Here is a 27825-nt window from a genome sequence, read left to right as displayed (position 1 = left end):
TCTCTGGGAAGCGCGCGCATTTATTCAGTAGCAGGAGCGCGCGGAGCGCATAAATTGGGTGAGAAAGGCAGCGTGAGCATGCTGTTAGGAGTTGTCAGCCTCAGAATTGGATTGCTTGAATATAGTTACAGTCTCGGAGCAAATGAGAACTGGGAGGAACACGTTTCTACTCCGAGAATAGCGTCTTCGCGGCAGCTCAATTTAAACGGGTGTTTAAATTAGATTTGAGTTAGTGTAGTCGTTTCATTTTCGCATGGAATGCACTGTGGCGTCTCACTTTAGTTTTAGACATCGTTAATTACAAGCGTGGATATTACTGACGCGCTGCGAACGCGAATACAGCTGAGGGGACATCGCTGTATATTATCTCCGAAATACATTAAACAATAGAATAACAGACTCACACGTTTCTCTACATGGCTTTCCGTCTCTGAACAGCGGAAAACCACACAGACGAGTCAGCCTGTGTAATTAAAGCTCGCGGCAACAACGCGGACGATTATTTTTTGTTGTTGCAAAGCAATTTCTTCTCAGAGACGCGAGTGGCGCGCGCAGAAGTGTGCTGGAGCCGAGAGTGGATCGCCTGGAGCCGGACTCCTCGCTCCTCAGGACGATGGTGTTAGACAAGGAAGAGGGTAAGTGTATGGATGTACGGATTATTATAAGTGCATTCATTTGCTCCTTACGTCTATGAAGAACGCGGGACAGTGAGGAAATGCAGCATTTAGCGTCCATTTTCCCCGCGGACGGCACTTTCGTGATCCAGTTCGTTTGTCATATCAGACAGACGGGATCGTTCGTCAGGTTTACATGAGGAGGAAAGCGCATACGTTAACGTTACTCTTAAACACTTCGGACATGCTTCTCTGACTGTCCCCGCGTATGAAATCTAATATTATCCGTTTAAAAGACGCAGACAGAGCTGAACCAGAGTCGCTGTTCACCGCAGTATCAGATAGCGCTCGGTCAAATCTGTGAAGTTACGGGGAGATGTTTTATCAGCAGCGGCTGCCCTCGCTCACAGGTGAGAACATTTGAACCTTAACCTATATACTTGTAGGTCCAAGCGAAGAAATCTAGTTCACCAGTTTGATATCAGCCCGTTTAGTTTGTAAATGTTTCCGTTTTTATTGGCTTATGTGCGTTGCACGTCTCCGTATTTACGCTGCACGCTGGTTCCTATGGAAACGGTTTATAAACTTATTTCGGAGCTTGCAAAGGTGCCTTTTTTTTAAGCTCGATCACGTTTTTGTATTTTGCTATGTTTCTTTAACGTCGTTGAGAGAAGAATATCCACACAAAGTGTCTTTGACCTAAAAATGCTTTTCTTGTCATCTTTCGGGAAATATTGTAATCACACACAAGTTTAGTTTTAGCCAGGGGCCCTTTCCCCTGTAAAGCAGTAGATTGCATTAAGACCCATTTTTATGTTTGACAGATGTATATTTCATCTCTCTTTGAGCCAACCATCCTTTCACTAACTCATCTTAAAAACCAATAAAGGGATTGCCGTAGAAACATAAATTGGTCTGTCTTGCTCAATCCATGTTGCGCTAATGTACCCAGATTAACTCAACTGTAAATTGTCTCCTTTGGATGTCTGTTTTGCATTAAAGTTCCCCATATGATTTAGATTGCTTTTAACAGCTATTGGCTTAGCAATATGGTAAATGTACAAGGTGATGCAAATGGCATTAGTAGGAGAGGATGCACAGGAGCATGTAATGCAGTCAATACTGCATTAACTACTGATGCCCAATTACAGAAGCAGGGAGAGTGGCTTTTAGGAGCATTAGGACTTACAGAAAAGCTTAGATCACCTGCTGCTTATTGCCTAAAAGCTTCACCCTTTGCTTGCTGGTGCTGACCAACTGCGCTGGCATTTTGGAAGAGATTGGAAGGCAGCATGGATCTGCTCTCTCTCTAACAGTCTCTCCACACACTTTTACTAACACAAGCCCAGGCTACAGTATGTTCAGATAAGTCTGATTCTAATAAAAGGCTATAGTCTGACTCTAAATATATCAGTTGAGGTAAAGTGTCCTCATAGTTGGGTACATCTTGTGCTGAATTCAAAATGAGGGAAGCTAGTGAATAAGATGAATTGATCCGAGCCTTCTGTAAAAACATAACCATATGCACAACCTACATGTCGCTCACATCATCCATACGAAAGCAACCATTAATGGATTGTTGGTACTTCGAAACTTGCTGATACATTGCGGTTTAAAAAAAATGGCCTTTAAGCAAATCATTTTATAATGCGGTTTTGTAGCGATTCTGAAAATTATATACCCTAGTGTCTGCTTTTTCTTTCTCCTGTTCGTTTCCATAACTGAACTTTCAAATGGTCTGTGTAACTCCAAAATAACTGCATTCTGCAATAAAATAATTATTTTACCTTTTCCCCGAAAGGAAAGTAGTTTTCACAATTTTTAACTACACCCTATTCTTGCTTCAGTTTTCTGACCTAAAATTCATCCCAAGTTGTTTGGAAGCTCTATTAGGAAGTCTTTAAAATATGTATGTTTTTCTATGTGAAATAGTGGGTCATTCATATCTCTGCTCTTTGTACTATGCGACGTACTATGCGCTAGAAGTTGGAAGAGCGATGTGGGGCCTGCGACATAGTTTTGCACACCCTCGCTTTTGTACTACCTTTTACACAGCCATCCCAAATGATCAGCCCTTTCACACTTCAGCTTTGCGGCTTTGTCATCAGTGGTCCTTGCACTGTATTTGATCCTTGCTGTACTGCTTTCAGGCAATGACACAATGCCTTGCTCTTGTACTTTCTTACCAAGATTTTGAGAGCGCGTAGAAACGTGTTAAGGTACAGAATAAGCACAACTCCTTTTCATGACTAACTTTAAATAAAAGAAGCTCTCGGTTGACTTTTAATTCTCTGGAGAAATACATTATTCAGCCATTTTCTTTCCCTTCAAGGTATTTAAAACTATCTGGATTGGGAGGAATAATTGGGTCCTCATTGTGGACTTGTTCAGGATTGATCATTCGCATCGCTGGGCTCCCTAAGAACATGGAGTAGAGAAAAGAACACCCTTCTATTCTTCATCCTGAAGATAAATTCTTAGTTACCATTCCTCTTTTAATTTATGAGAACTTTGTGCTGACTGGCCAATGAAATGTCTTCGTTCCTATGTCTGCGTGCATTCGAAATGCAATGTTTCAAATGAATACTAGACCCCTGATCTGTCTGTTGCTGTAATAAAACCCAGGGCTTCAGGCACCAAGTTATTATTTTGAAATAATAAAAATTGCTTCATACTTTACTTGAGTTACCATGGTAATTCAGTCTTGTAGCACTTTTATATTGATTTAGAGAGTGGACAGTAATATTTCTTTCCCGTTATTCCCCTTTCTGTGGGTTGATTTCTAATTTCCACTTGGAGATTACTTTTATACATTCCTTAAGTCCTTTCACTTTTTTTCATCCTGCAAGGTAATTTTCTCTCTTGTATTTGCTATTTTCTCAGCTTATTGGCTTGTTCTTACTCTAAATTAAACTTGCCAATTTCAAATATTGAAATTGCATCAATGTTTCTCTCGCCCTGGGTCTCTTGCAATATTGCGCCTGGATTCGGGGCCTAATGCCTTGTGTTCCTGCCACTTATATTGCTTCAGCCTGAAGAAATTCCTACTTTATAAACATTTCCTCCTGATGCAATTACAGTTTAATATATCTGCAACTGATGTGTCCTCAACATAGGGATCCGTCATTGCTTTGTGGTCTTAAATTGGCATGCTTTTTTTTTTTTTTTGGATGATGTCTTGGAATGCACAATGGTCCGACACATTCTGATGAGGTTGAAATGTTAAACATTACAAGGTGATTCATCCCTTTTCAACTGTACAAAATTGGAGAACTGGCCATACAATTTTACCGTAGTTGCATGTGGGGTCGTCGCTTAAATCCTGAGGACACAGGACGAGGATGATGAGGGGAATCAAACTGAGCAGAGTCGCATTCCGGTAGATCTTATGTGATCGACCTAACGTACAGTTTACCAAACCCATTTCTGTCTCCATCCCAAAGCACTTGATCACTATCAAACTGGTGCACATCAGTGAATGCTGATGTGTATCACTTCCCATCATTTTACCGCAACTCCAAGGGGACGCGAATAAAGACAAAGGTTCTAGGGAGAGCAAGAGTTAAAGGTACAATGAACCTGTATAAGATGCTCACAAGCTTAATTATATTCACTTCCTGTGTTACGTGTGAAGTATTATATCTGCATCAGATTTCTAAACCCTTTCAAACATCAAGGGAGCCGGCTAAGGCTCATGTTTCATCCATATGGTCTGTCATGACCGCATTTTTGTGTGTAAAGATGTAGTTATCTGCAAGTTTTTAAATAATTCCATTAAACACAGGATTTTTTTTTTTTTTTGAAAAGCTCCAAGGACATACAGTCCATCACTGAAGCATTGGGAACATAGAAAACCTTTTATAACATCCTCAGACATGCTGCCAGCGAGATGAATCGTCATTTTTAGGCTACCTTTTAAAATGTCTCGGAGCAACCTTATCTTTCACCTTGAGTCCTGAGATGAATGCAGACAGGTGCAGCGTTCAGTAAAAAAGGGAACATGAACGAGAGAGGTGCAGAAAACAATATTCAAGTGTGGTGTGCATGGTTTTTAGGAGGTTTACTCAAAAATCAGGTCCAGCCAAATTTAGCTTCATCTTGAAAAAGGAAAAATGTATAGGCTATAATGTCCATTTTTGCTACAATGTCTGTAAAAATGTCTGTCTTTTTCATTTCAAATATGTTTCTGCTCCGGAATTTTCTGCAATGGTAGCTTCTCAGTGGACATGCTCCAAGTAATAGTACATATGCTCTGCTGAAAGAAGGATTTACAGCTACATATTGATGATTTTACACTAGGTGGTTTTTAATTTACTTTCTGTTGGTCTTTAGACCACGTTATTCCCTCGCGTCACCTTGTCGCAGCACCTCTCGCTAGCACGTCTCGCTGCAAGGGTGAGTTGCTTCGTCTATTGCATTTGTGTGCGATCACTTTCTCTTTTCTGCGAGCGCGCGCACACACACACACTCTGCTTCTCTTGCAGCAGGTCGTCACACTTGGCTCAATTTCATCAGTCCTTCTTCCATTCCTGTATTTATTTGTTTATTCCCCCCTGCTGCATCCCTTCATCTCTCGTCCTCTGTGCCGGTTGTCCTGTGAAGCTCGAGGAATTTTACTTTACAACTGACTGCGACCTATAGCGCTAGGTAAAGAATGGAGCGATGACCTACAGCTCTACACATGCATGCAATTTCACGATCAAGTTCTGCTGCTGCACTTTGGAATGTTCCTTTTTGGCATGACCTTCTTGTTTTAAAAGGTTCAGCCTTTCCAAAAAAAAAAAAAAAAAAAAAAGTACAGGTGGTCATGCTAATGAAATAAATGACTAGCATACTTTTGCTTAAGGTCTCGTCCTCCCTGCCAGCTCTTTCCATCCACCGGAGACACTTTTATAAACTCCTCATTAACCTTATCACATTCTGTAACTTGATAAAAGCTTTCCTAATGATACCTACACTGATATCCTCATTTGGCTCTAATGAAGTTAGAAAGTGCAGCTCGAGGTATCATAGCCATTCATTAGTGTTGTCTTTATAAAAAAAAATAAAACTAATATCACACACCTCGCCTTGATGTCTTTTATATTGTAAATATCACCCGACTCAAATAGAATGAAACGATGAGAAAAATTCCAGACATGGGTGGTGAAAGGTATTTAGAGACAAAGGAAAAGCCTTGTTGCATTGTGAATGTTTGAGGCAGCATTATGCAGTTATGAATGATTAATGTAGAAATAGAATCTTGTGGCATTATTGTAACGCGGTCTGTTTATGCATGCGAGTTTCCATCTTGTTCTACATTGATCTTCCATTATGCCTATTAGTTGGAAGGCCTTTTTTTTTTTTTTTAATCCCTCCTGAAATGCTCCCTAGATACATATTCACAAGAGTGTGTTTACCGGAGAACTGCAGGCACACTCTGATAACTGCTGTGTTGTTGTTGTTTGGATGGTTTGTTTTGTAGGTATGTGGGCATGTGTGCACACCCGTGCAGGTACATGTTTACTGCGTGCATGAGCGTACATGTATACGTCTGTGTGCATTCTGTGCAATTAGTTTTGCATGTGCAGAAAATATTTACTGTGTATTTATATCATGTTTGAATGCATGCACGCAGCATGTCACAAAGGTATTAAAGTTGTAGTCCTCATAATAGTGTGCATCTGGGTTTTGTAATGGAACCGTTGAAGATTACTGAGTAGCGGAGTGAAGCGAGATGAATTCTGAAATGAGTAATGATGCACTGTTCAATATATTATTCAATGTGTCATTCCTGGAGTGAGGAAGATACTCAAACTAGTGCTTTAATGTTTTTGGAGGTTGTAGCCTCTTGACTCGCCTCACAACACACACGTATGGATATGACATTATAGTATTGTACTTTCAGGCTAATATAATAATATTTTGAAAACTACTGCGTATATACTATAGTGCTATTCCTGTTATGGCAAAGTTGAATATAAAGAAGCTATCACTCCAGTTTTCAGTGTCACATTAAATCATTCTATTACACCGATGTAGTGTTTAATTTTTATTTTAATCAAGGTTGTAAACAATCTGAATTATTTTATTTTTTAAATCATACTGCCCCGAAACTTTAGGAAGGTAGTGTACAATATGCAGTTTAGGTAGCCAAGTAAATTGTTAATTTCTATTTTTATTATTATTATTATTATTATACCTTTTTTTTTATCTAGAGATTCTATTCATCAATCTGTAATGCTGACTAGGTAATGGTTATAAATATAGGAAATATGTAGGGCAGAGGTTTTTTCTTTTCTGTTGGGACAACATAATGAAAACTCCCACCAGCTCAATATACTTTCCATATATATACACCACAATCCGATAATAACAAACCTCATGTAAAGTACTTAAGAAAATAGTTGGAAGAGAGAAATCCAATATAGCCTGTGTAAACACATTCCATCCAAATATCACATGGATATTAAAATCTATTCCTTTTTTTTAATAAAAAAGCCACAACATATAAGAGAGGATGCAGTTAGAGAAAGCACTGGAGGGGGGACAGGCAAATGGAAACTCAGTCCACTTAATGAGATACCAACTTCCACAACTCATTGGTCGGCCTTCGATAAATCAAATCTTGAATACCTAATTAAAGGCAGTGATTGCCGGTTAGTTTGTATTGTTCCTTAAAGGGGAAGGACACTGTATTGGTGAGGCTGATTTAATCAATGCTCAACGTGAGGTTTCTGATCCATTAGAGTGGCAGCTGTGGTCCAAGTGCTTGGCCACTCTGCTCTGCTTTAATTGAAATTGGAAACTGAGCACAGGGTGAATAATTCTGTCCGGCCCCCTATCTGCCTGCCGATGATTTTACTCTTTCTTGACACGTTTAAATGTGACCGTCTCCCTTGTATGGTTGGAGCTTAACTTATAATGGAGCGGCCATTCAATTTAACTCCTGAATTCTCCAGTAACGTCAATAACCTTGGATGGTGTGGTCATTCAGTCATAGCGCTCTCGATGCTGCTACGGAGAAGGCTAGAATAGACTCCAGTTTATTTGTCATTTTAAATGAGGACATTGATATTGTTTATAGCTAATTACAATGACAAGAAACTAACCTTATTCAGAGAGGAATATTCTGGTCCATAACCGCAATCTAATAATTATGTTCATCTTATGGCCAATAACTTATAAATGGCTAATATACATTTGAGGAAAAAAAAAAGGGAATTAAAACAAAAACACGGGAATGTAACGCTATTAATTTATAATGTATAGAAGAAAAATTTATTAATATTCTTAATAACAAAAAAATAGTACTTGATGGCATGGCTGTCTCATTCAGTCTGTATATCTTTGACCGTGTAAACAAAAACCTCATGCTCATTTTTATAACCATAGATATGTATAGGTAGATTCCCCATTCGGCCACTCAAAGCACGTAAACTCATCAGGGCATCTACCTATACATATATGGTTGTACTTCTATGAAAGTTTTAAAATGCAAATACACTAGTGTAAACTGTGCCTAAGAATAAAAAATTTGTGCCATCTGAAGATAGATTGATGCTTGAAACAAGCTCTGAAGTTCTCTGAATTCTCCAATGTCTGGGAAGCTGTAACAATCAAAGGTTGTCAAATGACTGCTAACGTACTTCCCTTAATGGTGACTGTACAGAATGTTAACCTGATTAAGCCTAATTCCGTAAACCAAAATGAAAGGTTACTGTCCGTTGCAACCCAACCCCTGCTTCATTATTTACCTCATAAGGAGATGGGCATCTGAGAAAGTGGTTGAGTGTTACAGAGGCCCCACACGCCAAACAAATACCCCCCGTGGTGGATTTGCATTATTCAGCTCTAAACTGAGTCCAAATGGAGTTTAGCTGCATGGCGTTTCCTCCATTTTTCAATCTTGAAGCATGGTTCTGAATGGCACACCTGTCTCCTGGCATATCTTTTGAAACGCTAAATGTGTAGTAATTGCTGGGGAGAGGGGAATTTCATACATCACTCCCTAACCTTGGGAGTAACACAAACTTTAGATGGTCTACATTTATGACTAGCCAAATGCATTTTTAATGTTGGCTAAAAGGTGTTGGGGCATCATTGTGCGACGCATGGCGGAAAGAGGCTCTGACGGTGCTAATGGTTACATTCTTGCCAGGAGTCACGAAGTGGCAGATAAGATTGTCGTCCTCCTTTTTTATTTTTTTTCCCTCCAAAGTCTGAAAAGATCTGGAGGGAGAATAGATGGATTTATTCCTTTATTTAGATGCAAATGTAATCTGTGGGAAAAAAATGAATTGAGTTCATATATATATGAAGAGTCATTCATCAGCGGGGGATATTGACAGTTTATGCCTTCTGGTGAAGTAAATGGGAGGCTGCAGTCTCCGAACTCCGTCTAAATGAAGACCTAAAACAAACGCCCACTCCAGGCCTACTGTATAGAACAACTTCCAGATGGGTGACGCTTGACTGGCTTGATGTAAGGTCACACACCTCCCTATTCTTTCTCTATTGAGGGACTGATTGTTCTTCTGAAACTCTTCTAACCCCTGAGTCGGGTGTGTTCTCCCTCTCTGTTCGCACAAGCTTTTCTGATTCTGGTCTGTCGACAGCTCCCCTTGCAGAGCTGTTTTCTCACCATGCTCGCAAGCGAGTGCCAAAGTGTTGGAACAACTTGCCTCTTGCAATAATGCTGCCAGTTTTCGCACGTCTCCAAAATAAGCAGTAATGAATTTAATTAGATGGCTGTTGCATATCTCTCTGATACATTTCTTTTAATTAACCCCATGTGAATAAATTAAAATTAATAGGAGAAAAAAAAAAAAGTGTAGAGCAAAAAATAACACTCATGCGCGCACACACAAGCTAATGAAGTTATCCGTTAATTGGAATCGTATCTGTTAGCCAAAGCTTTAGCAGGGCACCGGGAGCTAACAATGTGTTTAGTATGCCTCTCAATCTCCTCATCCTAGAAAAAGAGCGAGAGAAAAGGCCTTGGGTTCTAGAAGTGACTGGGAGTGTAAGAAATGCACCTCTGACGTGATGGAAATGACCGCCTTGGAGAAAAGAAACCCCCTGTTTCCAGGCCCTGCTCTACCCAGACTCCCCAAGCTGCTGTGCTTGAGAACGGGCCAGTGTTATTGCAGGCCTAATGCTGCTGCCTCATTTGGGCCGGATCAGTAGTAATTATGCTCTGGGAAAGTGGTTGTCGACCGCTGGGGTCAGGACACTTGTAACATGTGAAAAGAGCAATTATTCCCGGAGACAAAACCCTCCCATATCCCAGGCAGTGCCAGGGTCACTGCAAGGGAGCAGCACTGCTCCATTTCACCGGGCCTTATTAGCAGCAGCACGCTGCTAAAGTTTGCGAAAGTGCATCATATTAATGAACCGCACCCTCGTTCCATTCGCACTGGACATGCCATGCCAGCGCTGATCTCGCACCATTTTTATTTCTTATTCATTCTTCATCTCTTTTCCAGTCAAGTCCTTGTGCAAACATTTCTGGGGTATTAATTATATCACAGCAAGCAATGTCAGGCCTGATTTCATATGCAAAGCAGTCTTAAAAATATGTAATTGCATCCACAACTGTTTTACCTTTTTGATTTACCCACAAGCCTCCAGCTGAACGTATTCTATTCTCCCATTATGTGCTGCATGATGTCCACCAAACACATGAATCAATATGTTTCAGACTGTTCTGCTTTGGGCTTATCAACTAGGATCAAGCTCTTTATTCATTTGTCTGTGTTTCAGCTGGCATATTCTACTTGACATTATTACCAGATGTGTTTTGTCTTGGCAGTAAAGCAGAATGAGTGTCTACAGGCTCAATTACAGTAATGATGTGGACTGATTGAAAGGAACTGATTCACATAGACAATAGCAGGACATCTGCCTTAGTTCCCCATTAACCTCCACGGTGGCTGGCTGACAAATTCTAGTCCAGATTGCCATGGTCACAGCTTGTACGCTCATAACGGGCTCCTATGCACAGCTGGAGCTAACATAAAGCTTTAGTTTAAGATGAAGTTCAACCTGGTAGTCTTAATTTGAAGTAGTTGTCATACGTATTTGGTATAATTATCTGGCTCTTGATTTATTTACATCCTTATCATGCTGTTTGCTTTAGCATTTGACATAACCTTCTCAGAAAAGTGGCACTTTAAAATGATTCCCACTTAAAATAAATAGTTAATATTTACAATATAATTAACCAGCTTTAAAAAAAAACATTTAATGGGATAACCCCCCCTCCCCAACCCCCCAATTGACTTTTATTGTATTAACAAAAACAAAAATTCTGTGTTCCATAGGAAAACAAATGCATACCGAATTGGACGCATGTTGTACTTTTACTATAGCTGAATTTGAACACAAGAGTTTCATATGTGAATGCACTCTAAAAAAAACTTCTGAGCCAGGGTCAGGTAAACTGTAAATCTTAATTATATTGGGCTTAAAGACTATTTAAATCTACATTCTCTCTGCCTTTAATTCTTAACACTTAGATTACAACTCCTTCCATTCAACAGGTAAATGTGTGATTCAAGGACTGCATCTGCCATGGTCAGGGTAAGCTGCAAGCGCTTATCGAGTCCACGGTGATCATTTTCATCACAAGCCCTGGAGACATGCAGTTAATATCATCACAGACCTCTGCCATCCCTGTTACCACCAAGACTCCCTTCTGGCAAATGGTTCAGCTCAATCAAAGACTACAACCTCCCATGGCTTGATCAGCTTTCATTTGTCACACTGTGGCCTTCTGGTCCAATCTGTCTCAACCACCATACACTCATCTCCAACACACACTCCTGCCTCTTTTCAGAGTGCTACCTTAAACCGATGAGTGTCTCTAATCTTACATTGCTTTTGGAATCAGACTTATATTTAAACTAAAGGATTTGTTGCATCTTTTAACTACAGTTTTTTGTACTATGCACGTAAACGTGCCTGCCATTGAAAACAGTTCAGACACTTTTCATTCACTGCTGGAGTTTAATATTTTGAAGAACGCTTCTGCTCCATGCATGCATTGCTGCTGTCATAACCAAAGGCTGTCATACATGAAAAATCATGCCAACAGCTTTGCGACAGATGACTGCCTGTAATCCCTCATACATCTGTAGTTCAAGTCTCCAGCACTTTGTCCCTTTTAAATTGGTCTCTTTCTTAGATGTTTTGAGGTAATGCATATGGTTTATGCCCTTGAGGTTCATTTAAGGGCATTGTGGGATTCATATGCATACCCTCATAAAAACACAAAGCCACGTTTATACTTTAGTTAGTTAATTGTCTAAAATTCATATATATTGTGATGATTTGACTAAGAACAACTCCCCAAAAATAAATGGAAGAAATTATTTACTAATGTTATTCCAAATATGTATGAATAATTTTTTTTTTTTCCATTGTACACATGCAATTATAAGTAAGAAATTTTAGGTGATTAAATTCAAATCTTTTTTTTTAATTACTTTTTTTTTTCTTCTTTTTTCTTTTTTTAATTTGAAATAATTCAGTGCAATATTCAATGATATCCTCCAGTGGGCTATTATCTGCCTTCACCAGATTATTGAGTGAGCCTGAGGATCCGTCAGTTTCAAATCTGGTTCTGAACAAATCATTCAAACCTATTTTGTGAACCGAATCAACTGGAAATTCATTGAAAATACCTGACACAAAAGAACGATTCATTCACATACCAGACAGGCAGAATCAGAATCTCTAAAATCTGATTTAAAAAGTGACTTAAATGTTAACATTTTAAAACTTAATCCCAGGAACAGATTAAAATATAAAGCATGGCTTCATAAATCATGGACCACTTTTGATACTGACTGTATGGCTATGTGTGTCCTTTTTGGAGCGCCAAAGCTTCAGTCGCCATCTACTGTAATTGCATGTAAAAACAGTGTCTATCGTATTCTGCAAAAGAAAAACATCATCCAGGTTAGGTTGATTAAATGATGACAATTCATTTTTGGGTCAACTGTCTTTTTAAGAGCATATTAGAGCAAGCCTTTTTAGAATGGAGAAAATCAGCTGCTCTCTTCCTGATCTCACATTTAAGCCTAATACCCCAGCGGTCCCCTTCACCTGGCCCCATGGAGAGGCCTCACACTGAGGTGTCCAGCTAATTGATAGATCTAATAACAGTAACCCTGTATACAGTAAAATCTGCATCATCATTAGCTTCCATTGTGTGCCTACTAGAGAATGGAACCAAGGAAAAAGAATCAGACTACAAAGACAAACAAATCCTTTTTTCTCACATTTCCCCCCCAAAGATATGATATGAATTGTGCTGTAATGCTTAAACGATTCCTTACTCCCCCCCCCCCCCCCCCCCACCTTGCTCTAAACCTTAAATACATCAAAAGGGTACCACATTGATTTGATTTTTTTTTATATCCACAAAAATGGAACTTGAAACGAAGGCCTACATAAAAACCGGATCCTATCTTTATAATGGAAAGTACATGGTCTGACAGTTTCAAATTCAAAAACGCATCTGTACATATTCAACTGAGATAAGGTCTTTAAAGGGTAGATGGGTGGAAAAGAGGCGGATGACAGGGTGCACACCAATTACTATTCGCGAATGATTTTCTTCCCACCATTTTATTTGTTTGGGAGAAATTTTTGACAAGGCTGCCTCTTGAAGGGAAAAAAACGCATCTACTGTTCGTAAATGAATCAAGTGGCGGATAGCAGGATATTCTTTTTTTGTGACATGGAATGACATAGGAAGGTCAGCAGCACTTGTATCTGTTAAATGGATTGGATTAAGTGGGAGCTGCCTCAGTTTGGGTCTCCGTTTACAATTTCCCCCTTTTTTGTTCTGCAGGACAGAAATGGGGGAAGGGTCTACTATAGAGAGTCCAGGCTGTGCAAAAAATGATGACAGGTGCACTCTTCTGTATAAACCCCAAAATAGCAGTTTGCTGATGTCAGAGTCAACATTATGCACTTTTATTCAGTCATTTACTCTGTCGTTTCAGGTTTAAAATGTGCTGAGGCTATATAGGGCTTCTAAAAGCATATCTCAGCTGGCTCTTTTTTAGAAAACAACAAGAGGTTTCTCAGAGATGGCAGAAACAAGATGATTAGCTCAGACAGAATACAGCACTCCTCACATCAGCTAACTCATCCTAGAGGTTGCTCTAGCCTGGTGAGACAGGAAGCGCTAGCCACCTTAAATCTGGGCTAGGAAACCGGTCACGGTGTGATGGTGTCATTCAGTTACCTACAAACCTGAATTCATCCAGGTAATTACAAAATGAGACCGCTCAAAGGTTTCTTGTTTATGAGCCTGGAGTGGTTTACAACAGAAAGGGTTAAGCTCTCCATGGTTAACTTTTTTTTTTTTTCTTCAGCCAACATGCTTGTTGTTAAAAGGTGGGAGGAAAGTGTGGAGGGTGGCCTAAACCAATTATGTGTGGTTCTCCTGAGGTGGGGGAAACGACCTTTGTGTATAATTAGTTCTCTTATTTAAAGCAAAGATTTTGAATAGAATAACTAATTAGCTGTCATAAAAGGCAAATTAAAGATTTTTGTGCCATCCCTTGGGGAGCTGAAGGAGCCTGATTCCCAAGCTCGTTTCAGTCTCGTACGCACACTCTCGTACAAACACAGACACACTTTTTCCTCGCAGACGAGTGCTCTCTCTCCTCATTAAGACTGTTTCTAGTTCTGTAGAAGGCTGACAGGAGAGCACTGTTGGCATACCTGCAGAGTGCACCTCTAACAAGCCATGAAATGCAGGTAGAAAACGACCGCCCTCAGCTAGTGTGGCTTCAATTTAAAGGCTTTTTACCTTCATTTATACTGAACATTGGTATTTATAGCAAGTTTTGTGATCCTAATGCGGCGGCTTCAAGGGGCCCATATTGGGGCTGGAGGGGGGAGGAAGCTGGAGAGGAAAGCACACCGCTAATTGATGGCTCCCATCAGTGGTGCTAGACCAATTATCTTCCCTCTTTTTCCAGTTCTGATAAAGAAATAAGATGGTTGAATACCACCAGAGCTCTTATTCACATCCAAGTCATAAATTTAACTAACAAGCCCTTGCTCTCTTGCCCCCTCTCTCTCTCTTTCAGTCTTTCCTGAGTGCTTTCACATTGTACCTCATTTTATAACCGAGGTAATGTTATATTCATAGCACAGCTGATGTGTGGACATTCCAGGATCACTGAACAAATCTGAATCCAATAAATGAATATGTGCGTCACAGAGGGAAAGCATGAGAGTGAGCACATACCACCAGGTTTGCGCACCTTTCAGAATTGAAGTTTCCAGGTTTGAATCAAGGAAGTAAACAAGATGCAGAATTGCAATTCAAATTGTAATGGAAGGTAGTAGAGTTATAAAATACAAAATACAATTTAAATGTTTGAAAGTTTTAATTCAGAATTTTTTCAAGCCCTAGCATGTACTAAACCTCTCTTGGAAAATACAATGTGAGGTTAGTCCAGTTCGAGGAGGACACACACATACACACACACAAAAAAAACATTAATATGCTGATAGTTGCATGCGGGGTACCGGATAATGGAGTTCATGCCCACTGGCGTACATTTGTTGATCATGTACAGTACTACCATTACCGAACATTAAGGCCGGAGCTGAACAAGAGCTGCTGCCTGTGACCTCTGCCATCAGGATTCAGGAGACTCTTAACGGACATCTCGTCTCATACACAAATGCACTAACAATCAGCTAAGCATAAGCATTACATAAACATGACAATTTAAAGGTATAGTGCACCTAACAACAAAAAATCTGTTCTCATTTACGCTCATGTCCTTCCAAACCTGCATGATTTTCTTTTTTCTTGTACTGTCCATACAATGAAAATCAATAGGGTCCAAACAGCAATGGGCCCAATTGAAGTAAATGGATTTATTTATTTAGTGCTATTCTTTTTATTTTTTTAAGTGCGGAAGAAACCAAATCACTGTTCTTGTTTATTCAGAACAAAGATCAGTAACCAAATCATTAACAAAATCATAAAGGCTTGGAATGACATGAAAGCCAGTAAATGCGCTGACTAACATTTTAATTCCTCACAAATACTTAAAAAAAATCAGCGACTTGTCTTGAATGACACCAATTCTTTGCAATCTACAGAGAATGTTTTCACACTTTTTCCATACTGTAAAACTGTAAAAAGGCTAATGCTTAAATAAAAAGCCCTCTGTCCAGATGGGTCTGTCTTCATCCAGGACTGGGGGGCTTTTAATGGTTTGACCGTCCATGGCCCGAAACGCTGCCGATTGGCGGGGGAAGTGGTGTGGATGGGGGGGGGGGGGAGGTGTCAAAGGAGGCATCACACAAGGCTTTCTGAGAGAAATGTGTTTTGAAAGCAGAGAGCAAAAGAGAGGTATGGAGAGAGGGAGAGTGCCGGTTTAGCTGTGCGTTCTATTAGACGGATCAATAGCTCAGTGTGGGAGAGAGTGTCTTAAGAGCTGTTGTCCTGCACTTTCAGCTGTGGCAGACCCGTTAGTGCTGGCAGAGGGGTGCCGAGTGCCAGAGTTACCAGCTCTGGCCTGGGGGCGGCTTTTAGTCCACACACAAATGTCAGCCCGCAGATAGACTATTAGTGTTTAGTGCAGTTATTAAATGGACTTTATTTGTCCTTTAGAAGACTAAAAGGCATGCTTAAAGGGGGGAGGCTACATGACAACGCGGCGATTTAGCCAGTTTGGTTACTCTTCTCTGGTCATGATGCAGCGAGTGTAAAAGGAGATTGGGCTTTAGTGTGTGTGTTTGTGTGCGTGTGTTTGGAAGGCACTTAGGCCATACCGTATCTCACTGGAAGCTGAGAGCAGCCTTCTTGCGGTCAACAGTGTTCTAAAAGGTTAATGTTGATCTATACAAAACAAAGCCCACGGGAGGCTTTTAGCATGGCCAACAGTTCTCATACTGATGAAATTGGGCCATGGCTAATCTTTCAAACAACATAAATACCTCTGTCAGCTATCTAAATAGAGATGGTCCTGGGGCATCCCAACATAGAGATGCATTCAAGCCCCCATTAAGCGGGTGTGTCAGTCGCCAAAAATAACATCTGTTCTTTTGAGCGGGGGCAGCTACGAATGAGCCAGCAAGCAGAGTCCAAAATGACCCGCACGCATATCTGTGGCTAATGCATATGAAACAGCGGCGTCGCCATCCTTATCAAAGGCCACGAAACATGAAAAGTCACCGGTTTAGCCAGGCAGTGAATCACAACGCTCTGTGTTTGTCTCCCTGTTGCCTCAGGTGTGCCGATGCTCTCCGTCCAGCCCAAAGGAAAACAGAAGGGATGTGCCGGCTGCAACCGTAAGATTAAAGACCGCTACCTGCTCAAGGCCCTGGACAAATACTGGCACGAAGACTGCCTGAAATGTGCATGCTGCGACTGCCGCCTGGGGGAGGTGGGCTCCACCCTCTACACCAAAGCCAATCTCATCCTCTGTCGCAGGGACTACCTGAGGTAGGAACACACTGCAGTCAAAGTGCTGCCAAAGCAGAAAGGGCTTGTTACACCTCAGGCTGCATGACATTCAGAAAAGTACACCCTCATCTAACAGCTGATGATTGCCACCCTGCCTGTCTCATTTCTGGCCCTGTCCTCTCTCTCCTGTTGCATTTTATCTGCTAACTTGTGGGGTTATAAGTATTTTATTTTTTTTAGCTTGTAAATGTTTTCTTTGAGGTTGTTACAGAAGATTAAGTGCTTGTTCTTTCCTCGTCGCAGTGTAGCGACCCAGACTCTGTGCATTCCAATTAAGTCCCAGTTGTGAGCAAACAGCTTGGAGTGGCATCTTGTAGTGATTGTTTATGTTTAGCCGGGTAAGGTTTTGCATGTTTGCATGAATGTGACGTGTCGCCCATTTTCTAAGTGGAGAGAGAAACCGCTGCGTATGAGAGCATCTATGGACTTTCAGCTAACCCCAGGCAGCTGAGTGGCAGAACTGCGCGTCTAAGGATCCATTTTGCCTCCTATCTCTGAGCCATCTGCTTGCTAAATTAAACCTGATTATTTCCTGGGCGTTAAATCCTAGTCCCTGGGGTCTCCCAACCAGATCCAGTTATTTATCCCCAAGCTGCTCTCCCCAAAGAGCCCCCGCTGGTAGGGCCCTTCCCAGTAAGACATGCCGTTCAGAACTGTCGTCATTTACAGTGTTAAAGGGACAGTTCAACCAAAAGTAAAACTCTGGCATCATTACTCGCCTTTTGTTGTTCCAAATAGACTTTCCTTTTGTGGAAGACCAAAAAAAGCCATTTGAATAAGGTCAACAGGATCAAAACAACATTTGACCACATTGACTTTCACTGTATCGACAATGTATATATGGAAGTCATATAGGTTTGGAACGACTTGACAATGAGTTAAGGTTTTTTCTTTTTACCCTAAAAATGTACACAAAAAAATTCACTCACAATATATTTTCTTAAACCAATATTTAGATATGATGTTGGGGATTGACCCACTTGAGCAGCGTGAGCTGAAGCTGAACAGTGAATGCACTTTGCTAAAGCAAACCGACGCACTTTGTTTTAAGTTAATTAACTATTACATAATATACATATGAGATTAACTATATATGCACAAAATGGCACAAATACAAAAATTTACTTGAACTAAGAAACTCTGGCTTGCACAACTCGTATTGTGATTCTAAAGCATGAGGAATATTGTAGACAATATAATGTTATTTCAGGAACTCAGATTTTCACATAAATTACAGATTTTAGAGTTTGTTTTAAATGTTGATATAAACTATAAAATGTTTGAATAATTGGATTCATATTGCACTGTAGTCAACTACAGTATAAATAGAAATGTATTTTTTTTTTCTTTTTTTTTTGTCATGTATTGAACAAGACAAAATACTGATTAAATGTATCTGATATTTTAGTCAAGACAAAAACTATATACTATAAACTATATGCACATCCATGGTTACATTACTGTAAGAGTAACCACAAGAGTATAAGGTCCCTTATAGGTACACGGAGGCATTTGTGGTAATGATAAAATGATTGGGAAAAAAAAATAAAAATCTAAATAAGCCACAAATGCATGACAATTACCTTTTTTTTTTTTGCACTAGAGAAAGAAAGCAGAGAATGGTGGAGGGAGAAACTGCTTAAAAATGAGCTTCCTGCTGCTGCTGTACTGGCTCTGATGTCCTAATGAAATCTAGCCCACTCATCTGCTCTTCAGCCTGTGACAAATATGTGCTACTTGCCTGGAGATGCTGGATATGAATTCTATTAAGGAACAAATTAAGAAGTATCCCTCTCCGTTCAGACGGAGCGAGGAAGCATTGGTGCGTTTGCTTTAAACGCGAGTGATTGAGACTTCACGCAGGGCGTCCCACCTAAACTTCACCTCCAGCACACAGCTGGAGAATCCGTCCACTTTCCTTCAGTAATGAAGCTGAAATCTCACCCAGAATTAGCCTCCCATACAGGGAGGCATTTCATTAAAGACAGGCGGGCGGATCAAACACATTTCTTTTATTTTCGGCTGGGTTTTTGGAGCCCTGCCATGCGAACATTAATTATGAGCTGCGCTCCTTCTGCGGTTTGTCCTTCAGGAGTACCGTAGAGCCATAATGAACCCCCACCCCATGAAAACACACGTAGCCCACCACTGCACAAACTAGCTTGACCTATTACAGTTTCCTTAATAGAGAAGTATAGCAGGATTTATAAGCTTTCAGCTCATACTCTAGTACTGCACACAAAAATATATTAATCTGTTTTGCGGGGGTCAAGAATCCTTTGACCTCTTGACCAGAGAGTGAGAGTGCCTCTGTTTTTGACTGCATTCACCCCTGACCTGAAATGGTTTTTATATCAGAACCATTGCATTATATTACGGGGGGACACATCAGTCATTTACTAATCAAAGAAGGGTGCTTTTAAATGAAATATAAAGTAGATTACACCTCCTCCTAATAATGGCCCATCCATTACTAACATGCGAGTATGATTAAAGGGCATAGATAAGTCTCCGCAATCATTTGGTGCAGTTTGATGTTAAAATAGTCTACTGAGCAAGCTCGGCTATCCCTATGAGGAAAAAAAGACATCAATAATATAATTTAAGTGGAAACACAATCCCAATATCAGCCCTATCTCACTCAAAATTAACAACTATGCCTGAACACACAATACAGTGACCCATGTCTGTAAAACCAAGAAAGTCTGATATATTTACTGTATGTATCCTGTTTATTTTTACTATATACATATTTGTTTAAATTATTGGGGGTATCCCAGCTCTTCATTGTGGTCTCACACTTTTGAACCCCACTGTATTTACAACTTTGCAAATTCACACGTACAGTATTGAACCACAGTCTCTTTGAACACAAGTAAAAAAAACTAGAACAGATGAAGTCTAATCACAGAGAGACATTAAAGGGAAGGAAGTTGATGCCGGCTTCAGAGGAGTTATGAAGAAACACCAGAAGAGAAACACCTGTCTACACCGAGCCACAGGGAATCATAGAGAACAATGAGCAAAGGCTTTCTGCTTTAATACTAAAGTTTAGTTAAACACAAACAAGATTATGAAGGCAAAAGCTCTGTTCTCTTTTCCTTTATTGTCTTGTAAATTTTTCCCCTCCTGTTCGGTGGAATCGGCGTGCTGGGGACTTTGAGATTTTTAGTTTTCCGAGGCTATGATAACATTAAAGGAATCCTACATTGAGTTGCGAGCTCATTAATCTTATCACAGTATCTGTTTTGGAATAGATTACATTGTTTTCAAGAAAACAATTAAAAAGTTAAGCTTGTAATGACAACTCGTATAGCAAAAATGATGCACAATAGACGTTTTAGGGGCTGGATGTTCCTGAGCACATTTTGCATGGAATAACACATTTAAATGGGCTTGCTGATAAAATGGTTGGTTTCACTTTATCTTGAATTATATTGCCTGAAAATCCAAGCCATTGTATTTCAAAGTTTGCTGGTGACCTTCCAAATGAGTTTCTGTAACCTCCTAATCCACTTAAATTAACCACCAGTAAAGTCTCCAATTTGAGCCGGGCCATCATAGTGCTGCAAAAACCTAGAATTAAACCACCGCAGATTTCTTTGCAGAAGCCCAGTTATCGGTCACTCTGAGTGTGTGTGTGTGTGTGTGTGTGAGAGAATGAGGAGTCCCTTCTCTTTTAAGAAGACTCCTCTGCTCTTAAACCATCAAGAGGTCCCTGAATTTTCACAAGTCAGTAACATTCCTCTCAAAATGACATCCCTGTGCTTTCTGTGACCTGATTTAGAAAAGAAGGGAAAATGGGTCTTGTGATGTGATCTGTAACACCCTCTACTGTGCAATATGATGGACATGAGCCATAAGAAATTGTTCAGGATCCCCAGGGACTGCGACCACCTTTTCAGGAGCGAGCCAGGATAACACAACATTGAACTCCCAACTCCAGTTGCTTGCTCCAGCATTAAGGCATGACATTTGAAATGTGTTCAACCACAATCTGTGTGCGATTCCCTTTTAGAAAACATGCTCCTTCAGACAGACACCTTAATCCTTCCTTCTGCCTCTGACCGTGTATGTGTGTCTGCGAACGTTAGGATTATGTGGCCCGCCATCTGAGAACTTTCCAAGATCGAAGAATGGCTGGTAGATGCATCTCAGCCAACTACTGTAAACTGGCATTGTTGCTGTTAATGGTTGTCCTGTCAAATGCTGTGGCAGATGATTTGGCGTTGTCTCTTTAATATGCTGCCAAAGGCCCTCGTGAAAAAAAAACAAAAAATCCACAATTTTTTTTTTTGCACTGATCTATCTTTGTTAAAATGGTGATTTTACTAAGCATGAAATACCAATAGATAGGGCAGTGTAAAAATATAGTTTTTAATTAATCAAATCAAGATAAATCCGATACATTTTAATGATTCTTCTGCACCACAGTAAAATAAAAATTATTCACAGTCTGAATTGAATGTGATGCAATAAATCAAGCAAAAAGAAAGTCTTTCTATTGAATTCTATTCAATCGGTGTAGTATAATTCATTATTTCGGGTCTGTTCTTTTTAGTGAAACAAAACCATACAGCACACCAACCAGTCTAACCTGGTTTCTGAAACAAATGACTCCTATTAGCCAGTTCTTTAACTGAATAAAAAGCATACAGCATAATTAGTCTAGTCTGACTCACAAACAAATGACTCTTATGAGCCAGTTCTTTTACTGATTACTAAAAATACAGCATATGATTAGTGTAGTCTGAATCATGAACAAATCATTTCATTTCCAGTTCATTTTACTGGATCAAATCTCTTAAAAGTTGGTTCTTTAAATGAACCGTTCAAAAAGTCAAGTTAGCTGTTTGAATAATTTTGTTGGAATAATGCTCAATTTATTACACACCTGAATAATTTGCAACATTAGCCATGTGAGAATTTCTCCACCGCTAATTTAAAATTTAACTGCAAAATGTGAAGTATAAATTGTATGTGCAATTATGAGTTGGTTTCTCACAGATTCTGTGCTGACCTTGGAACAAAGCTGCACTTGAACCATTATTTTAATAAGCTGAACTCTTTTGTGAGGCAACACCTCGCTGGGGTTGCACGGCCTCCTCAGAGTGTCAGAGTTCCACATAAACACATTTTACTGGAGCAGTAACCCGATCTAACAATGGCTCTTTTTAACACCTCGCCTATCTGATATAACAACATGCCCTCTCCCACCATAAGACTCCTCTCCGCTCGGGTCTGTTGCTCTAATTAACAGCAGGGTCTGCTGGATAGATGCTGGTGGTGACGCAGGGCGAGCAGTCGAGAGAGACTAATATGGACTCGCCCAAACTTTGTTCCGTTTCTCTCTCTCTCTCCAACCAAGTCCTCAACTTTAGAGGGTTGTTTAGCATACCGCCGCATCCTGATCCTGCCTTATTTCTCCCTTTTTCCTCCCCCTGTTCTTCTCCATTTGCTCTTCCTGTGTGCATAGCATTCCTGTTCTGGCAAACGTATATATCTATCTCCAACTCTGAATCTCCAAATTAAACATTGGAGCAAGGGCTTTGAAAATGAAAATGTAAATCCGACGGCGGATGTAGTGGAGGAAAGCGATCTGCCTCGATGCCTTGTTCTGTTTGTGACCTTGATGGTTTGCGTCCCATCTAATAAGCTTAAACAAACAGTGCAGCAATGCGAGTTGTGTATCCGTTTCCATGCTCCAGCGAACATCTACTTTCCACTCCAAGGTTACGTACCTCACAACGCTCCCTCTACATCTCACTCTGCTTTTAGCAGGTCACCGAGAGATAAGCAGAATGAGAGGAGAGGTACGGAGGATAGAGGCAGTATCCTTGCAAGGGGAATCTTTTGAACTTTTGACTACATTATAGTATTTAGCCTCTTGTGTAAAATCCAGCTGGCTTTGGTCTGTGCAAAGTCTCATTAGTTACTCCGGATTTAAAAGAGAGAGGGAAAAAAAACAAAAAACTTTGAGCTGTTCAATTGCTCGCCTCAGACCTGTTTTCATTGCTTTTGCAATGTGCTAGGCAAAAACTCTTTGAAGAAGGGGATTAGAACCATGTGATCATTTTAATTAGATCATTAGCTAAGAATTAACATCTAGGTTTGTACCCTCATTACAAAAAATACCTAATGTGTGCCAAGCTGGATTCACGTATCGCATTAGTTGTCCAATGTGTTTTTTTCCCCTTCCCACTTCTTTGGTTGTTTTCTTTCCATTTTTCAGTTTTTCAGTGATTTCATAAAGGCTAAGAAAGGTATAAGTGAGTAAATCTGCTTTTTGTGTTTTCTCTCACAGGCTCTTTGGTACAACGGGGAACTGTGCAGCCTGCAGTAAACTGATCCCAGCCTTTGAAATGGTGATGAGGGCCAGAGATAATGTTTACCATTTGGACTGTTTTGCCTGTCAGCTTTGTAACCAGAGGTAAGGGAGAGAAAGAGATCACAACAAGCCAGCAAAATTGTCTTTCTATATAGAAATGGAGAAGAACCTATTAGCTCAGACACAAATCACTCAATGACTTCTAGCATTGTGACTTTACACATTCCATTAGCCCATAGCCTTTTCTCCTAGGGATGCACCGAAATAAAAATTCTTGGCCGAAGTGAAACAAAATGGCACACTTTGCCGAAGGTTGAATAACGAAGTTTTTTTATGCACCCCCCCCCCCCCCATGTATTTTGCTAATTTGTTTCACCATGACATACATTTATATATACTTACATATTTTCAAAGAAAAAAAATAATTACACCATTTTCTAACATTCTAGCAGACATTATACCAACAAAACACAATTTAACTTGAAATTAATAAGTTAGTAAAATAACAATATTTTGGCCATTTTTGAGACCCCCCCTTCTTTAAATCAGTCATGTGATCGGCTGAAGACAAAAAAGAAGTAAAACCGAACAGCAAATGAGCATATTAGAATGATTTCTGAAAGGTCTGTGACACTGAAGACTGGAGTAATGCTGCTGAAAATACAGCTTTGATCACAAGAACAAATACAATTTTACTATATATTCACATACAAAACGGTTCATTAAAATTGTAATAATATTCCACAGTATTACCATTTTTGTATTTTCACTGTACAAATAAATGCAAACCTGCTGAGTAGAAGAGACATTATTCAAAAAAATTTTTTAAATGACTGATCCGCTTTCAACTTTGTACAATGGCTAACAAGCATATAGCTCCGTGAGCTCATGATATGCTGTTATACAAGCAATTTGTGTGTGATCACATCACCAAAAATGTCACTTCGATACAATTTACAATTTGTCATTTCGCTTATTCCCAAACACAGAATTTTTGGCCAATTCATTTCAGTTGTAGAATGTTTAGTGCATCCCTACATTCTACTCTGCGTTTTTATCTCAAACCTATGAGTTTTGTCCTTGTTTGTATTTTTGACCAGAAGTGGGATTATAAACTTGAGTTGAGTGAAATTAACCAGTGCTTCAGTGACTATACCGTTGGCAGACCAATACCAAGCCTGATCAAAATGTGAATGCCTCATTGAACACAGTCAGCTAGAAAGTTCCTACTCCATAAACAACCAAGCCAAGCACGTCACCTCTATGTCTCGCCGAGGGAATTAAGCGGCCGGACGAATGAACTTTTTTTCAAGGATCATCCTTCCAAACATTCCTGGGGAGCAAAGGAGTCTGACAGTGTCCTAAATGCTTTAGTGTGTAACCCACTTTTAAAAAAGACTTTTTGTGTCATTCTCGAAAGCTGCCGCATACACGCGCTAAACTCTACTACAGTAAATACAAACAAGTTCAAACTCACATTTATAACTGATGCCGCAAAAAACTACGGCTTCCTTTTAAAGAATCTAAATACAACTAAATAAAAGCATTTGTTAGGAAACGGGAATAAATAATCAAGTAGCATATATGGTGAGCACCAGTGTTGGGCAAGTTACTCTGAAAATATAATCAAATTACTGATTACTCATTTTAAAAGTAATCATGTTACTGTTCTGATTACTTTATTTCAAAAGTAATTAGTTACATTACTAGTTACATTACTTTTTTTTTCTCCATAAAATTTAGGAAATCCCACCATACACGCTCTTCATTTAATATTTGTTATTAAAGCATCAATATTCACAGAACACTGTTATTTTTAACTAAAGCAAGCGACTGCTCTGTGTATGGTTTGGATGGCAGAATGCCAGCAAAAAGCGCTGCATTTATAATCTCTCAAAGACATCTCCGTTAATCACAATCTCACAAATCTCTTAACGCAATAAATATATGCATAATGAATCTTTCATAATGTCCACAATTCGTGTTCTAATGAGAGGATTCGTGAGCATGCATATTTCAGCACTGCATTGCTCAACGCTGTAAACACTTGTTATAGCCTTAATAGAAACTCTGCTTGCAGCTGTTTATCGTTTATATTTTATATTAGTTCATGTTCCTTTTGAGCAATAGATTAATAACAATGTATTTGTTTTAGATATTTCATGTTACGATATTTCTAATTTGTGGGATCCAGTGAATGATTTTATTCTCCCGCATCCCACACACATACACAAATGTTTACGCGCCTGCACCAGCACTCGCCTTTCGAGTCTTGTCCTGCATCTCAGCAGCAGGTGTTGGATTGGCGTGGCAGTGATTGATAAGAGAAAACACCATCGGCAATGCTTTCATCATGGACGCACTATTGTCATATGCAAACAAGTTTTCATATGCAAACTTGTCAATGTAAAAAGCAGTGCACACATGGAATGTTTTTCTCTTTAATTGGCATGAAATTTCATGGGAAGTTTTTAGAGACTAACAATTTATACTTTGGCAAGGAGCCCCAACATAGGGGGAAAAACTCAGTGGTGGGGTTTCCTTGGAAACTGTTGCAGAGTTGTTTTTTTTTTTTTTTTTTTTTTTTTTGCCAATGAAAAGAAATTGTGGCATGCTTTCATTAGGTGCCAATCCTGTCCTGCTTTGAAAAATGCTGTTGGTTTTGAAAACATTTAGTTAAAGCTGTACCTTATTGCCACATCACAAGAGACTTTGAGACTGTTATAGAAATAGTAGCATTCCTGATACCTGTGATGACTAAAACTGTACCCTGCATGTTCATTTCCACCGATGCAATGATGTTTCCTAAACCAAAATAATTTAATTGATTTGTTTGCATTTAATTTAGTGTATATCAGGGATGTAGGCCATCCTGCATTGAACTGAAAAGTTTTAATTTCCATATTCTAAAGCATAAAAAAGCACATTTAATATGTGTATATATATATATATATATATATATATATTTTTTTTTTTTTTTTTTTTTTATATATATATATATATATTTTTTTATAAAATGCCTTCAATTTATAAAAAAAATTAAAATAAAATAAAAAATTAAATGAAAAGTCCATAAATTACTCTTCCTGCAATTTTGATGCGCAGCCAATTCAAAATCAATTCAAACAATTCTTCAATTCTGAATTTTGTCTTTTAAAAAAAAGTCTGTTAAAGCCTGACGGAATACAAATATTCATCTAAACTATTGAATCTGATGTCAAATTGTCAAAATGTCCATTTTGTGAATGGGCCAAATAAATGTGTATGTTAACCTATGTTTGTTGTTGTTTTTTCTGTAGGTTTTGTGTGGGCGACAAATTTTTCCTAAAAAACAACATGATTCTGTGTCAGATGGACTATGAGGAGGGGCAGCTCAACGGGAGTTTTGAGACACAAGTTCAATAGCCAAACAAACGACGGCAGCGGCAGCTCTCGGTTCACACACTCAAACACGCTTCTGTGCAATGGATGTTCTGCTGCACTCAGAGAGAAGAGCATCTGTCTGCTTGCCTGCAATACTTTTTACAGTAAAAGCCCTATTGGTCCCTGAGGACTCTATTGTAAATGTACTACTTTTTGGCCCTTCCTGTCCCCAACACTGAGCAGTTACACGTTTTGATGTACAGTTGTGCCTGCTTAGCTGAGCACTGTATTGCCTGTATGGTTTTTGTGATGTTTTTCTGTTTTGTTCTCTAACACTTTCTTTCTTTCTCTTTCTCTCTCACACACACACTCTTTCTCTTGTTCTTCTAATGCTTCTCTGAGGGTATGTACAGTCTGTTTTCTGTATATATAAACTGGAACATTTATTTTATGAAACTGTAATGCAATTTTATTACCAGTGTGAATTAAAAAAATTCTTAAATGTTCATAATTGAGTTTGTTTTCTGATTCCCAAAGCCAAAAGTTTGAAGAGGCTGGCCCGTGTACCAATAAATGTAATTTTTGAACTCCCTTAAAATAGATAAAGCTTCAAAAACATATATCAGACAACTACAAAGAAATAATAAATGATGACAATTTTATATACAGAATGACATAATGAAACAGCATATTTTAATTGCTGATGGACTAAGATGAGTTGTTTCCAGATGAATTAAGTACGGTCTTATTTCGAATAAAGCACACGAATTAAAAAACTCAAAGTTGTTGTTGTCATAATGAGTACCACAACAGATCTGTGAGTTCTGCTCCAATTTTCCAGTGTATTCAAACGCTCCCTTATTAATGAATTCTTATCCTTACTTTTGGTGATTCGAGTTCATGTCGGACACGCTACAACTCCATCAAAATATCACGAGGCCTCACAATGAACCATTGTCTGGAGAAAAATAACAGCATGGTATTTGTTCAAAAAAACATACAGAGCAATTTGTCGTGCCACCTTGGGG

The 27825-nt window shown here is 39.3% G+C and overlaps 1 protein-coding gene across 2 annotated transcripts; it reads left to right on the top strand.

The window, feature by feature from the left end:
• Nucleotides 1-27303, top strand: lmo1 (LIM domain only 1). Of its 2 annotated transcripts, none has more exons than XM_026211841.1 (4): nt 1-635; nt 16872-17085; nt 23411-23536; nt 26734-27303. In XM_026211841.1, exons 1-4 carry the CDS (start codon nt 614-616, stop codon nt 26837-26839), a joined length of 468 nt encoding a protein of 155 aa, XP_026067626.1. In that variant the 5' UTR covers nt 1-613; the 3' UTR covers nt 26840-27303. The 2 variants fall into 2 exon arrangements, with proteins under 2 accessions (XP_026067626.1, XP_026067625.1); XM_026211840.1 differs by lacking the exon at nt 1-635 and adding an exon at nt 764-1024.
• Nucleotides 27304-27825: the final 522 nt, after the last annotated feature.

This window comes from Carassius auratus, chromosome 30 (genome assembly GCF_003368295.1).
Source record: "Carassius auratus strain Wakin chromosome 30, ASM336829v1, whole genome shotgun sequence".
NCBI lineage: Eukaryota > Metazoa > Chordata > Actinopteri > Cypriniformes > Cyprinidae > Carassius > Carassius auratus.
This window is presented reverse-complemented; position numbering and strand designations above follow the sequence as displayed.

Excerpts from the sequence above, each read along its gene's own strand:
- lmo1 (XM_026211840.1), top strand. The coding sequence starts at position 991 with ATGTTTTATCAGCAGCGGCTGCCCTCGCTCACAG. Across the intron at positions 1,025-16,871 it reads GCGGCTGCCCTCGCTCACAG|GTGTGCCGATGCTCTCCGTC; the intron begins GTGAGAACATTT and ends CTGTTGCCTCAG. Across the intron at positions 17,086-23,410 it reads TGTCGCAGGGACTACCTGAG|GCTCTTTGGTACAACGGGGA; the intron begins GTAGGAACACAC and ends TTTCTCTCACAG.